This window comes from Macrobrachium rosenbergii, chromosome 56 (assembly GCF_040412425.1).
Source record: "Macrobrachium rosenbergii isolate ZJJX-2024 chromosome 56, ASM4041242v1, whole genome shotgun sequence".
Taxonomy (NCBI): Eukaryota; Metazoa; Arthropoda; class Malacostraca; order Decapoda; family Palaemonidae; genus Macrobrachium; species Macrobrachium rosenbergii.
The window spans coordinates 42,665,399-42,677,576 of NC_089796.1; the positions used below are offsets into that span (position 1 = coordinate 42,665,399).

The 12,178-nt window shown below is 39.3% G+C and overlaps 1 protein-coding gene across 49 annotated transcripts in view; it reads right to left on the reverse strand.

The window, feature by feature from the left end:
* Positions 1-12,178, reverse strand: part of LOC136836475 (ensconsin-like) — a 652,260-nt gene that overhangs the window by 295,509 nt on the left and 344,573 nt on the right. For 6 of the 49 annotated variants that reach the window (XM_067100797.1, XM_067100776.1, XM_067100792.1 and 3 more), the window contains exon 2: positions 8,313-9,147. The exons of 42 other annotated variants lie outside the window; for them this stretch is intronic. In XM_067100797.1, the coding sequence (XP_066956898.1) occupies positions 8,313-8,649 (337 nt within the window). In that variant the 5' untranslated portion in view covers positions 8,650-9,147. Of the gene's footprint in view, positions 1-8,312; positions 9,148-12,178 lie in introns of those variants that run through there. One more of the 49 variants, XM_067100762.1, reaches the window with a different exon arrangement.

The following is a 12,178-nucleotide window of genomic DNA, read 5'->3' on the forward strand; positions in this document are numbered from 1 at the left end:
AATAAATTTTTATTAAAAAACAGAAATGCAAATGACGGTAAATATTTAACGATGTGATGACGCATTACTTGCAAGGTGATCATATAACATCAACACGATATAATAAAGGAGCAGTCAAAATGGCGAAAGATCTGCCAAACAAGTTTGAAAATGTTTTAAACTTACCATAACTGCGTACGACAAAAAGGTCAACACAAAAACGTCGGACTCACCTGGAAGTAAAAGAAAAAAATTGAAATTAATTATGAAAGAAATCATATGAGAGATCTTGGCCACGCACTCAAGAAAAACACACACACACACACACACACACACACACACACAAGTGAAGCAAATGTTTAAAACCAAATACGACCCGAATAATGACATTCTCCTTATTAGCGGCTTTAGTAATTATTAAAAGCACTGAAGCCTTAGAAACTGATGGGTCATTAACATCAACGCGCAGTCAAACATCCAAAACACACAGGAAAAAATGTGTAACGCTTAATTAAACTTTCATTATGCAAAGGCTACATCAACTAAGCCCAAACAACACTGATGAAAACATCAACCCCGGCAAACTCCTTCCAATTCAAGCCAGACGAATGGGACAGAAGAACTCTCAAGACTCCAATTCTTGTGCAATCGCCGGCGACATCCTAAACTATAAAAATACACAACGTCCCTTAAGCAGAAAACGAGAGACGTACAAAAATAAGGAAACAGCCGTTAACCAATACAAAGAAAATGTTTCATTTTTATATTTGGTTTTTAGGCTTAGCTACGAACAAATGAACTTATTAAGCTCATGGGGCTTATCCACGACGGAAATAATACACATGCGTCTTCAAGGAGCAAAAGCGACAATTTAGGAAACCAGTCAGCAGCAAGGAACAAACGGTGCAGCTGAGAGACACGGAAATGAACAATCCGTGGACTACTTCCCCCAGAAAATGGGGTATTAACGGCGAAAAAGCAAGGGCCCCTTATAACGGGAGTTGTCTTTGATTCGTCCTCTTGAAGAGGCAGAGATATTAGGATGTTCCAAATTGGTGCGAATTGTATTCTGACTTCCAAAAAATGTTTATAACACAGAAGCCTGATATACAAATACACAACACGGACGCGCGCGCGCGCGCGCACACACGCACACGTGTGTAAGCCAGACAGCCGTTTCGGATTGGAATAAAAAATTTAAAGCTGGGTCATCCCGCTGGAAATAATGCTAAGGGTGAAACTTACGATTAAAAATGCCACCGTATCTTAATATATTCCAATAAGTTTATTTACACATTAATACATTCCACTAAATACATTTAGAAAACCTTGTTTATAACCATGCATGCTTTATATTTGTTTAAACAGATCTATATGCTTTCAAACAGCCATTAAGCTCAATACGTCACAGTCATCACCTCAAATTCCAGTTCTGTCTTTGCCATTCATATGATGTCTGCAGCGCGAGCGATGATACAACTGAAAATCCACCAATTGCTCCACTGTCAGGTTGGCCACTGAGCACACACTGGAGGATTGTCTCTTGATACGATAAAACTGTCTTAAAAAGGAATGGCCGATTCCCCTAATAAGGGCGATCACGGAAAAACTAGACAGTTGCCGGAATATTCATCCTTCACCTAATTAAAACCGTCCTTAGCTAATCAACCGATTGCATTGGGTCTAGAATACGAAACTAGATTACGAGAGAGAGAGAGAGAGAGAGAGAGAGAGAGAGAGAGAGAGAGAGAGAGAGAGAGAGAGAGACGCAAGCAATGATTTCTAGTTTTCTGCAGCGTAATTTTAAGCACACTTGAAGTCCTAAAGAATTATATCTTTGGAACACGTGCTCTCATACTATTGTATACAGGGCGGAAAACCAAAGAAATGATCAATGTTACTTGATTTACCCACATATATTGCTGCTACTACATAAAAAGGTCACATAGTTCAAAAGTGCCATAAAAATCGTGTTCATCTATAAAACTCTCCTGTCTTTCAAAATTCTCATTTCGAGAGCTTAAATGCTTAGGATGATAATTCGTGTGTTTTACTCTTCGTCAGTCCATTTAAAAGGGTATTTTTTTTTTTTTTTTTTTTTTTAGGGGAAAAAGAGCCACACCCAACCACAGGGAGGCAGACACCTGACTAGAGAAGTACCGGCTTCACGTTCCCTTTCCTCTTAACCTGCAAGATCAGAATAAATTTCGAGGTGAATGTAGTACACCCTTCTCAATTTCCAACACTAGTGAAAAAATTAAAATTGGTAACAACGACGGGAAAGATACCCAACATGAAAAAAAGGGGCTTAAAGCTGCCCAATAACAAAACTGAGTTCCTAAATTCGAGGTTCCAGGGGTTATAAAACCTAGGAGAGGATTTTAAAGGGATTGAGAGAGAGAGAGAGAGAGAGAGAGAGAGAGAGAGAGAGAGAGAGAGAGAGAGAGAGAGAGAGATAAAGCGAAGCGAAAAATAGATTTGAAACAATAGGGCCAGCTTTAAAACAAGACAGGTTTAAGAAACTTTCTTTAGGGCGCAAAATGTTTACGACCTTATAAAAAATGAGAAAACGGCCCATTTACCTTTCACTACCAGAATATGAACGCAAACATAAGAATGTTCTTCATCCGGCAACATCTTCTGTTCAGATTTTCAGTTATTTAACGCAGTCAGTCCTTGACTCTTACAATTCCTTTTCCTTTAATAAAAAAAGACAAGCTTAATGACAACGTTCCATTAAACCTTCCCATTTAAGAAACAGCTTTTCATATCTTTTTTGCCCAACGTAAACAGATGAAAGGCAAAGTAAATGTATCTTGGGCACTGTCAGCGACTAACCGAGGAAAAAAAAATTGTTTATATAACAGCTACAAAGAACTGCTGTAACGATACATCTCAACTGCCTGTTTTTCTTTGGACTCAGAACGTTTTAATGGTAAAAGTAGTCCGGGGTTAGGCCTAAATTCTCTTAAACCAACACTAACGAAGTTTGGGCTATTTTGAAGCCTGCAACCAAGGTCATTAGAACTTGATCCAAACATTTTATTATAATCTGATTATTTCGGGAAGGACTTTGTGGGAAAATAAACAAGACTGCCAAGCCTTCTGTAAATGACTCAGAAAAGCATTTCGGCACGCGAATGAGCAGATACACGATGTAAATATACCATTTCCAGAAGTGCCTACTTTTTTACGTCAAGAATTTAACTTTCAAATATTAAGTTCCGTTTCCAATGAATGACAGAAAAACTTCAATTCAAACACCATCTAAAACTAGTCTCAGAATGAGGGGAATCAAGTCAAAATACTTTGAATGCTTCATGGTTGCATGTTTATGTATAACTGTACTGTATATAAAAACAAAATAAAGCTTACATAAAATACATAATACGAGGTACCGTAACACCATAACGGCCCAATGTTTAACGATGCAATTTCAAGTCTTAAAGGAAAATCTAAACTACTAACTCGGCAGCTATTAGGAAATAAGGTAAGGGAATTACTCAGCTCGTTTTATATACCTAATGTCCTCTACCAAATTCCTTAACGCCGAATGCCTTATTAATATCATAGAGAGAGAGAGAGAGAGAGAGAGAGAGAGAGAGAGAGAGAGAGAGAGAGAGAGAGAGAGAGAGAGAGAGAGAGAGACCTACTTTCATGACCGCATGCAATCCACACGTGTCTAATGTATTTTTTTCATGAACTGGAACCATGCATTTACATAAACATTATAAAAACGTAAAACGATCATTAAGTATTATATATCGACACGACCAACTTCAAATACTTAACAACTTCCGCTAGCAAGACACTTTTTTCATGAATGATTTTCAAGAAACCTTTTTCATGAATGATATTCTTCCAGCACGGGAATTCGCTTACGATGTTACTTCGTCGGTAGATTGATGATGGACAATAAAGGCAGGTTTTCTCTCTTTAAGATCTATCACTTCTTTCGGGGGTTGGGGGTGGTTTATCAATTGGATTTTATACCATTCTCTTCCCCTCTAGGCCTGCGTTGGTCGATTTTACATAGACCGTCCTCCAGATTTCGAGCAAAAATTCAATCACCTAAGACCAATATTTCATGAAATCTGAACACCGTTCCTGTTAGTGAAATAAAGCTATTTCTTTTGGCCACCAGAGAGCTGCCATCTATGAACTTGAAAGTCACACGCAGCAACTGACAGAGCAAACAGTGAGAACCATTGTTAAAATGTTGTAGATTACAGGAGTACAGACTTACACATCTGACAACAAAAAGCAGAAGAATGCACAGTTATAAAACATTCTCTATCACTTGATAACAAGGAAGATTTTTCTTTTTCTTTTGTTTTACAGATACTTGAATTCAGATGAGAAGTGAATAATACCAAGGTGCAGAAAATATCTAAAACAAACATCAGTATAAAAATCAATCACGGCGTTAATCATTTTGCTGGCCTCAGTCCTACAGAGCAATAATGAACTCTACTGTTCTGTACGTTACCTCAGCGATCTTGCTATCACTGTGTTGCGTTACATTCACTTAATTTTCGCAATCTTGCATACATATGAAAACTTAAATAAATGCCGAGAGAAATATTCTAAAAATTTCAACAGATTACGACGTCCCAATCGTAAGAGGTAAAGCGCATTCTAGAGTAGGAACCCATAGAAATCTTCAAAGAAAACCTTGACACGACTAATTCCGTTTTCTTTCTTCCCAATACCTAGGGGGAACTTAATAAGATATACACGCCCACATCAGTACAATGCGCGTTAGGGATTGACACATCGTCTTTTCGATGTTCTAGAATTTCTATACATCAACAAAAAATTCACTCAAAGCACGAGAATATAGCAGTCGCACTGGGTTATGGTATAGAAATTTTCAACTGCGCGTGTATATGTATATGTATGTATATATATATGAAAATATATATATATATATATATATATATATATATATATATATATATATATATATATATATGTATACATAAACTGTGTAAACGCAGATACACACACCAACCATATTTTCAAGGCTTTAAGAGCTAAAAACCCTGCGGCAGATCTGAGTAATGGCGAATTCCAGCATTCGATTCAAGCTGCAGGAAACTCGATGACTGGCTTTTTTCTTTCGCACTTGAACACAAAACCCACTTCCTTTCATAATTCGAGAACTTTTGGCTTGTAAGAGGAAAGGTAGTATAGGCTGTAAAACCTTTTTATTGTTTATAAATCTAATGATTACTAGCCTTACATGACACTACCATCTGGGCGTAGTGCTTTCTAAGTATACATATGTGTACGGACAATGACACACATAAACACCCGAGACCTATGGAAAATATGTTAAATGAAAATTTTATATTAATGCTGAAGACCATTATGCATGAGGCTTGAAACGCTTCAGCATGGAGATGGAGTACCACTTCACTGAAAAGCAGCCATGAAACATGCAACAAAGGCAGCAAAATTAATTTCAGTGGACAATAGCCGTTTCAACTTTTTACTATTAACGCATGAAGTACGTAGTTGCTGTTGCCCAAATCAAAATAATTTTCAACCTGAAAACATTAATCAAACGAATAACTTAAAAAAAACAATGGAACTCGTTTGCAGCACTCCATTACGGAATGAGCGTGCCACACGCTTTGTGCCAAACATTACGATTACCCTCGAGTTTCTTCGGGCCCCTGTTGCTGCGGAGCTTTTCCACTGTTTCAGTCTTCTCTAGTTTAGGAACTTAATTTTGTTTCGATTTTCGTCCTTCATTTGTCATTTCATGGGGGAAAGTCAAAATATGTGGATTCTGTTTTTATATATCCTATACAAAGTTAGAATATTATAACTTATACAGTTGTGGTTGCTTATACAGTTGTTGCCGCGACGTTTCGACATACTCGTCTGTCATTCTCCAGCGGGAACTAGTAGAGGACTGGCAAGTTGCATAGGTCCTCCCGAATTTGTACACAGGCTTCAGTGGGGGGGGTCATGGACGGGGAATTTTGATTGGTTGCAGTCGGCGAGCTTCAAGCCAAATTTCCGCGGCGAAGCTCAAGCCAGGCTGATCTCATTCCAGCGTTCCCACTGGCCTGCCGTTGCGTGACGTCATGCCGACTGACATCATAGGCAGTTTGGCTGCAGATCAGCCAGGCTTGAGCTTCGCCGCGGAAATGTGGCTTGAAGCTTGCAGACTGCAACCAATCAAAATTCGCAGTCCATGAACCCCCACTGAAGCTTGTGTATAAACTCGGAAGGACCTACGCAATAATACAACTTGCCATTCCTCTACTAGCTCCCGCTGGAATGGAAAATGACAGAAGAGTCTGTTGAAACGTCGTGGCAACAACTGTATAAGCAACCACAACTGTATAAGTTATATTATTCTAACTTTGTATAGAATATATAAAAACGGAATCTACATATTTTGACTTTCCCCCCATGAAATGACAAATATAGGCGAGGTGTTAGCACGCACCTCCAATCAAGAGAAGTTCACAATACGGAAAATAGGAAAAGTCTTCGATAAAATAAATGCAGCTGAAGCAGCAATAATGTTCAATAAAACCTGTTTAAAAGAGGGTCTGCTGCCAAATTATAATAATAATAATTAGAGGCATTAACCCCCACTTAAAATTAAATTGAATATCTAAAACAAACAAGTAAAATATGCGCCGGTTTCTTCGGCGCAATCGACTTTTCTGTACAGCTATAATGCTGTATGAAACTCTCAGCCACGGCCCATTAAACTCTCAGCCGCGGCCCATGAAACCTTCAGCCACGGCCCGGTGGTGGTCTGTGTTGTTGGCACCTACAGCGGTGCCCAGAAGCACGATCATGGCTAAATTTAACCTTAAATAAAATAAAAACCACAGAAGCTAGAGGGCTGCAATTTGGTATATTTGATGAGTGGAGGGTGGATGACCAACATACCAATTTGCAGCCCTCTAGCCTCAGTAGTTTTTGAGATCTGAGAGCGGACAGAAAAAGTGCGAACGGACATACAAATAGTCATCTCAATTGTTTTCTCTCACAGAAAACTGAAAAGTCAGAACACCCAGAAGAGCAGGCAAATACTTCCTGTACCGAATTAATGTAGTAAAAAAAAATAAGACCTGCAGTAAAATGAAGTTATGTTAGAAAAATGTTAAAATGCAGGAAAAGAATAAAGATGTGATGGGTTCATGAAGAGCTAATAACAAAAGACAATAACTGGAAAGGTTCAAGGAACGGCTAAGTGGAGAAATACTTACGGTCTCTTAATCAAAAGTAAAAGGAACCACATCCTTGGGTAATTACCTGCAATTAACTACAAAAAACGATCACAAAAGTGTACTGTAGCAATCTCAAGAAGAAAGTTAATACTACGTGAACACACACACACACACACACAAACAAAATAAATTGCAGCATGATCTAAAAATACTAGTTAGCAAAGAAACCCGGATACTGATAAAGAGTAAAATTCGGGAGCGAATATCTGCTGTGAAGATAAGAACAAGACAATAGAAATGTCAGGTCCAAAGAGGCCTGGCAAGGAGCTCTCCTCTACACTCCTCTGACTTGTTACAATCAATAATGGAGAGCATGTCGTCATGCTTGCGACTAGCTCTACCTTCAACACAGCTGTGTGATTCTGCTGGAGCTCGTCCGAACCAATAGAGAGAGAGAGAGAGAGAGAGAGAGAGAGAGAGAGAGAGAGAGAGAGAGAGAGAGAGAATGGGGTTCACGGTATTTAGGACCGGCGGGAGACGATTATTCAATGATCTTAAGGAAACTACAAATAGACGCGACAAATTTAATATAAAGACACCCAACATTTTTCATAACTCCCATACATGGCTCTCTCTCTCTCTCTCTCTCTCTCTTCTTCTCTTCTCTCTCTCTCTCTCTCTCGTATTTCGCACGTAACCGATATCGACCCTTTATATCCGCATTAACCCATCAAGAACTTTTATTAGCGTTCCTTCACGTGACACACCAGATCAATATCAACCATTACAACCGACACAAAATGGCCTAAACATTTTAACGAGAGAGAGAGAGAGAGAGAGAGAGAGAGAGAGAGAGAGAGAATCAACAATATTTCCCCTCAACAGAACATAGCAGGTCAATGCTGGAAGAAACGTCTATTAACTGAGAGAGCAATCATAGTTAATGAGGCCAGCAATTCCAGGACAATTCATGTCATGAAACATGGCAAGCAGCTAGCCTGCCTTCATGCAACAGGGCAGGTGACAGCGATATGATCATCTGCATTGCAGTGCTGTGCTTACCACGTATTAAAAAAACCATTAAGTTTACAGACCTTAACTTTGAAAAACTAATTGGCCAATAAGTCTTACCATAATGGAAGATCCGTCTCCTCGGAGGATTATATGTATATGCAGGAGGCGTAGTGCTACGCCCACGAGTGGCAGGCTTGGTAGAGCGTCGTGGGCGTGGGCGAGTCCGCACAGGAGAGGTAGGAGGCGCTGTCGTCCTTATAAGGCCGCGGTAGAGGGGCGGCGTTGATGAGGAGGCACGTATGGCATCAGCAGTAGGTGGGGTAGAGCGCCACCAAGGGTCATATAACTCCCGTTCGTGGCTCCAGAAGGAAGCGGTCGAGGCCGACGACAGTGAGTCCTCGGCAGGTTCCTCCTCGGCCTCAGCAATATCGGGCAGGCAGGGCCCGCGGTACATATCCTCTGCACCAGCCAGCTTGTCCTTCCACCTGGGTTCTACCTACCGACGCCAGATGCTGAGGAGGAGGAGAAGGGGAGGATACCGATGATACACGAAGAAGGTTGACGACGACGCCCTTCTTCTACTGCTCACGCCCTTACCGAAAGAACAAGCGGACCTAGGGGCACCGTCATCACCAGCAGCACCAACGGCCACTGGGATGTGCATAACTGCTTCCCAATCCTCTGGAATGTCTCTCGGACGTACACAAACACTCGACGACAGACCCCAGGAAAATCAAAGATTTTCGCAGCCCCACCAACAAAAAGAAAAGGTTAATGAAACACTACAACTAAAGAGGCACAAGAAACTAAAAAAGAAAAGGATCCCCGTCAGGCGTCCTTTCGCGTCCGAAACATTACCTTTATAAATAATGATAATACATGACACTATGTTTGGTTATCCTCATCATGACACTCCACTTTCACAAGTAAGGAACATGTTTCATTCTGCCACCTGAAAGAGAATTTTAAAAACCCCATTCACATGAATTCATATAACTCTTCCTACAGGATGACTGGAAGACACCCTTGCAGTTTCCGAACAAAACTTAAACACTTCATATTGCTCCACAACTATTCTTTTTCAATGCTCACTGTGAAAATCCCCAAATCTTTCCGTATGACTTCAGATATTCTAATTCAACATCATTTTTCGGGAGTTAGTAGGTTAGAAGAAGAAGAAGAAGAAGAAGAAGAAGAAGAAGAAGAAGAAGAAGAAGAAGAAGAAGAAGAAGAAGAAGAAGAAGAAAGCTGGGTAGAGATGACTAGCAATCCTAAACAAAATTCAAAGAGGAAATTCATTTGTACCCTGGTAATTGCGTAACCCTCCCGGCCAACCCATAATAAACGGTCATCTTCAACAGAACAGATATTGCCCAGCTAAATAATACAATTTTCGTATGTTTTACAAGACTACATGTAGTAGCATTTCTCTTCCCGTTGTATCACAGTGATAATACTATTATTTTCAATAGTTTACTTTTCTCGGCCAATAACCACTTCCTTGGCAATGTTCAATTTCTTATTCCTGATTATGGGCTACAAGTGCGACAGAGCAGATCACTAAAGAAAAAGGTTCACGAGCAAGGAATGAAGTTCGGCAGATCTAGAGAATCACTCCAACATATGGAACTATACAGGTATCAAGTTGATCAATTCCTCTGGACAATCGGAAAAACTGCACAGACAATGAAAATCACTCAGTAACCAAAGGTGATGATACAAGGCTAAGACGTCGATACTATATCTTGAACTTCTAATAACTGTTGAATTAAAAGGCAATATATTTGCCTCTTACAAAGGAATCGAACAGTAAAATAAGGTAAAGGAAGAAAAGACTTAGTAAACACAGTACCTGAGTCAAAATCAAACATCATTAAAACAAAAAATTATGATATCTGGAATTAACTACTCTCTCAATTACTAGATTTAACACAGGGTACAAACTCAAGAATTTGACTCACTTTTACATAGATGCAGTATCTGAGAAACAATAAGAAAAAGAAAGAAAGAAAGGAAGAGAGAAAGAAAGAAAGAAAGGAGCATTTCGGGATCACAAGACCAACTTAAGTGTGAAGTAGAAGTGCATGACGCACAAGACCAACTTAAGTGTGAAGTAGAAGTGCATGACGCAATCTTGTGAAAAGTGCCAAGAAAAGGAACATTCTCTCAAATGATGTCATCGCTATTAGAAGATATTTACATTCCCAAGCGGAATTCCAACAAGAAAGTGACAGGGATTTCCTCTCAACAAAGAATTACATTGCCAACAAATAACACACCGTTTCAATGAATGTTTTCTTACACGTTTGAAATTTTTTTTATTTCTTGCATGTCACAATAATTCTATGAAAGGTGTTTTCCAGTGACTATTTTAGCGAACTTTTTTTCAGGAACTGCCAATTCCCATTACAAAAGGAATTCAAATGACACAGAGCGACAATCACTCACTATCTCTTGCCATCCTGCTCAGCCACAGTTGATACTTCCCCTTTCCAAGTAAAGGAGAACCATCCTTAAAGACCGACATACGTGAACACCCGACTTGAAATTCCCAGTTAGAACACCTCTGCAACCAGAACTAAGGGTGGACACTGGTGGTACTGAAAGGTCAACGAGCAGTTACCGATGGTTTCACAAGAAAAATGTCAAGTACTGAAAATGTAACGGTAAGAGATGAAACAAAAAATTATATGTGACCATGACATATTTCATATGCAATATCTCTCGGCAAATTAATTACATAAAACCCTGCCCCGCAAACAAACAAAGACGACGATTGACCTTTGTGTCTGAGGCTGGCACATGAGGAGGATAAAGGAAAAACACCTGGCACCTCGACAGCAACTTGGCACTTCAGTAATCCTCGAATACAGGTCCCACAATGCTTATCCAACGCTGGTCAACAGGCTATTTCAGGTATCTCCGGAGCACCTACATTGAACACAATGAACTTCACAAACAAGATAAGGTTCAAAATCTATTTGTAAACGAAATGTACAAAAGAACAATGTAAATTACCTCCTCTCTTCTTTCTGACATCTGCCTTCAATAACAGACAGACAGATATTTCTGCGTTAGTGGACTTGAGATCAGAAAAAAAAACAATACAATCCACACGATGTCTATGGTTTTGTTAATATTATTTCATCCAGCCATTTTACTTACTTTTCAATTACCTGCTACTACAGATACTACCAACCATAACAGGCAAGCTATACGTCACTGCTACTGGAATATCACTTTACTAATCAAATTAATATCAGCGTAATAATAATAATAATAATAATAATAGCCTATTACATAAGCATCTCGTCAACGTCAGTATCGACATTCAACGGATGTTTATCGTTCAACCAGTCAGCACTTTCCGGACATTTAAACGGAACATCCAAACAGAAACCACAATTAAAGAGCAGTTATCAACGTGAATCTTTGTACACAGAGTGCACAAGCTCAGGAATCTCAAACAACTGAGATTCTCAACTGGCGGCTCCCATAAATTCAAGTCTTCCCTTCGGACCGTTACTATCAACACCTTCACTACTTTTTGGGAGGAAATGTTTCGGAGTATAATCAACGATGACGTTGCACAAGTGTGGAAACTGAGTCTAATTTACAGCAAAAGTCTCGCTTAAAGTAGAAAGAAAGACTCGGACAAAATAAATGATAAAAACAGAACCTTCATGGAAATTGTATGTTACCCATTCATCACTACGCTATCTTTGGCCATATGCGTTGAAATAATTTCTAAATAACAGTCCGTTAAAAAAAACATGATGAAATTACAAGAGGTGTTATTGTTGGATAAAAGTTCATGGAAAAATGCATTCAACTGAATGTTTGGTGGTACAGTGAATGAAGTCAAGTTTTCACATTTGTTCCAAAATTCGATCTAACAATCCATGATACAACTTTTGATGTGTAAAGGGAAATTCTGAAAAACGGCTTATAAAGAAAATGACAAGCACGCTCAATTATACAGA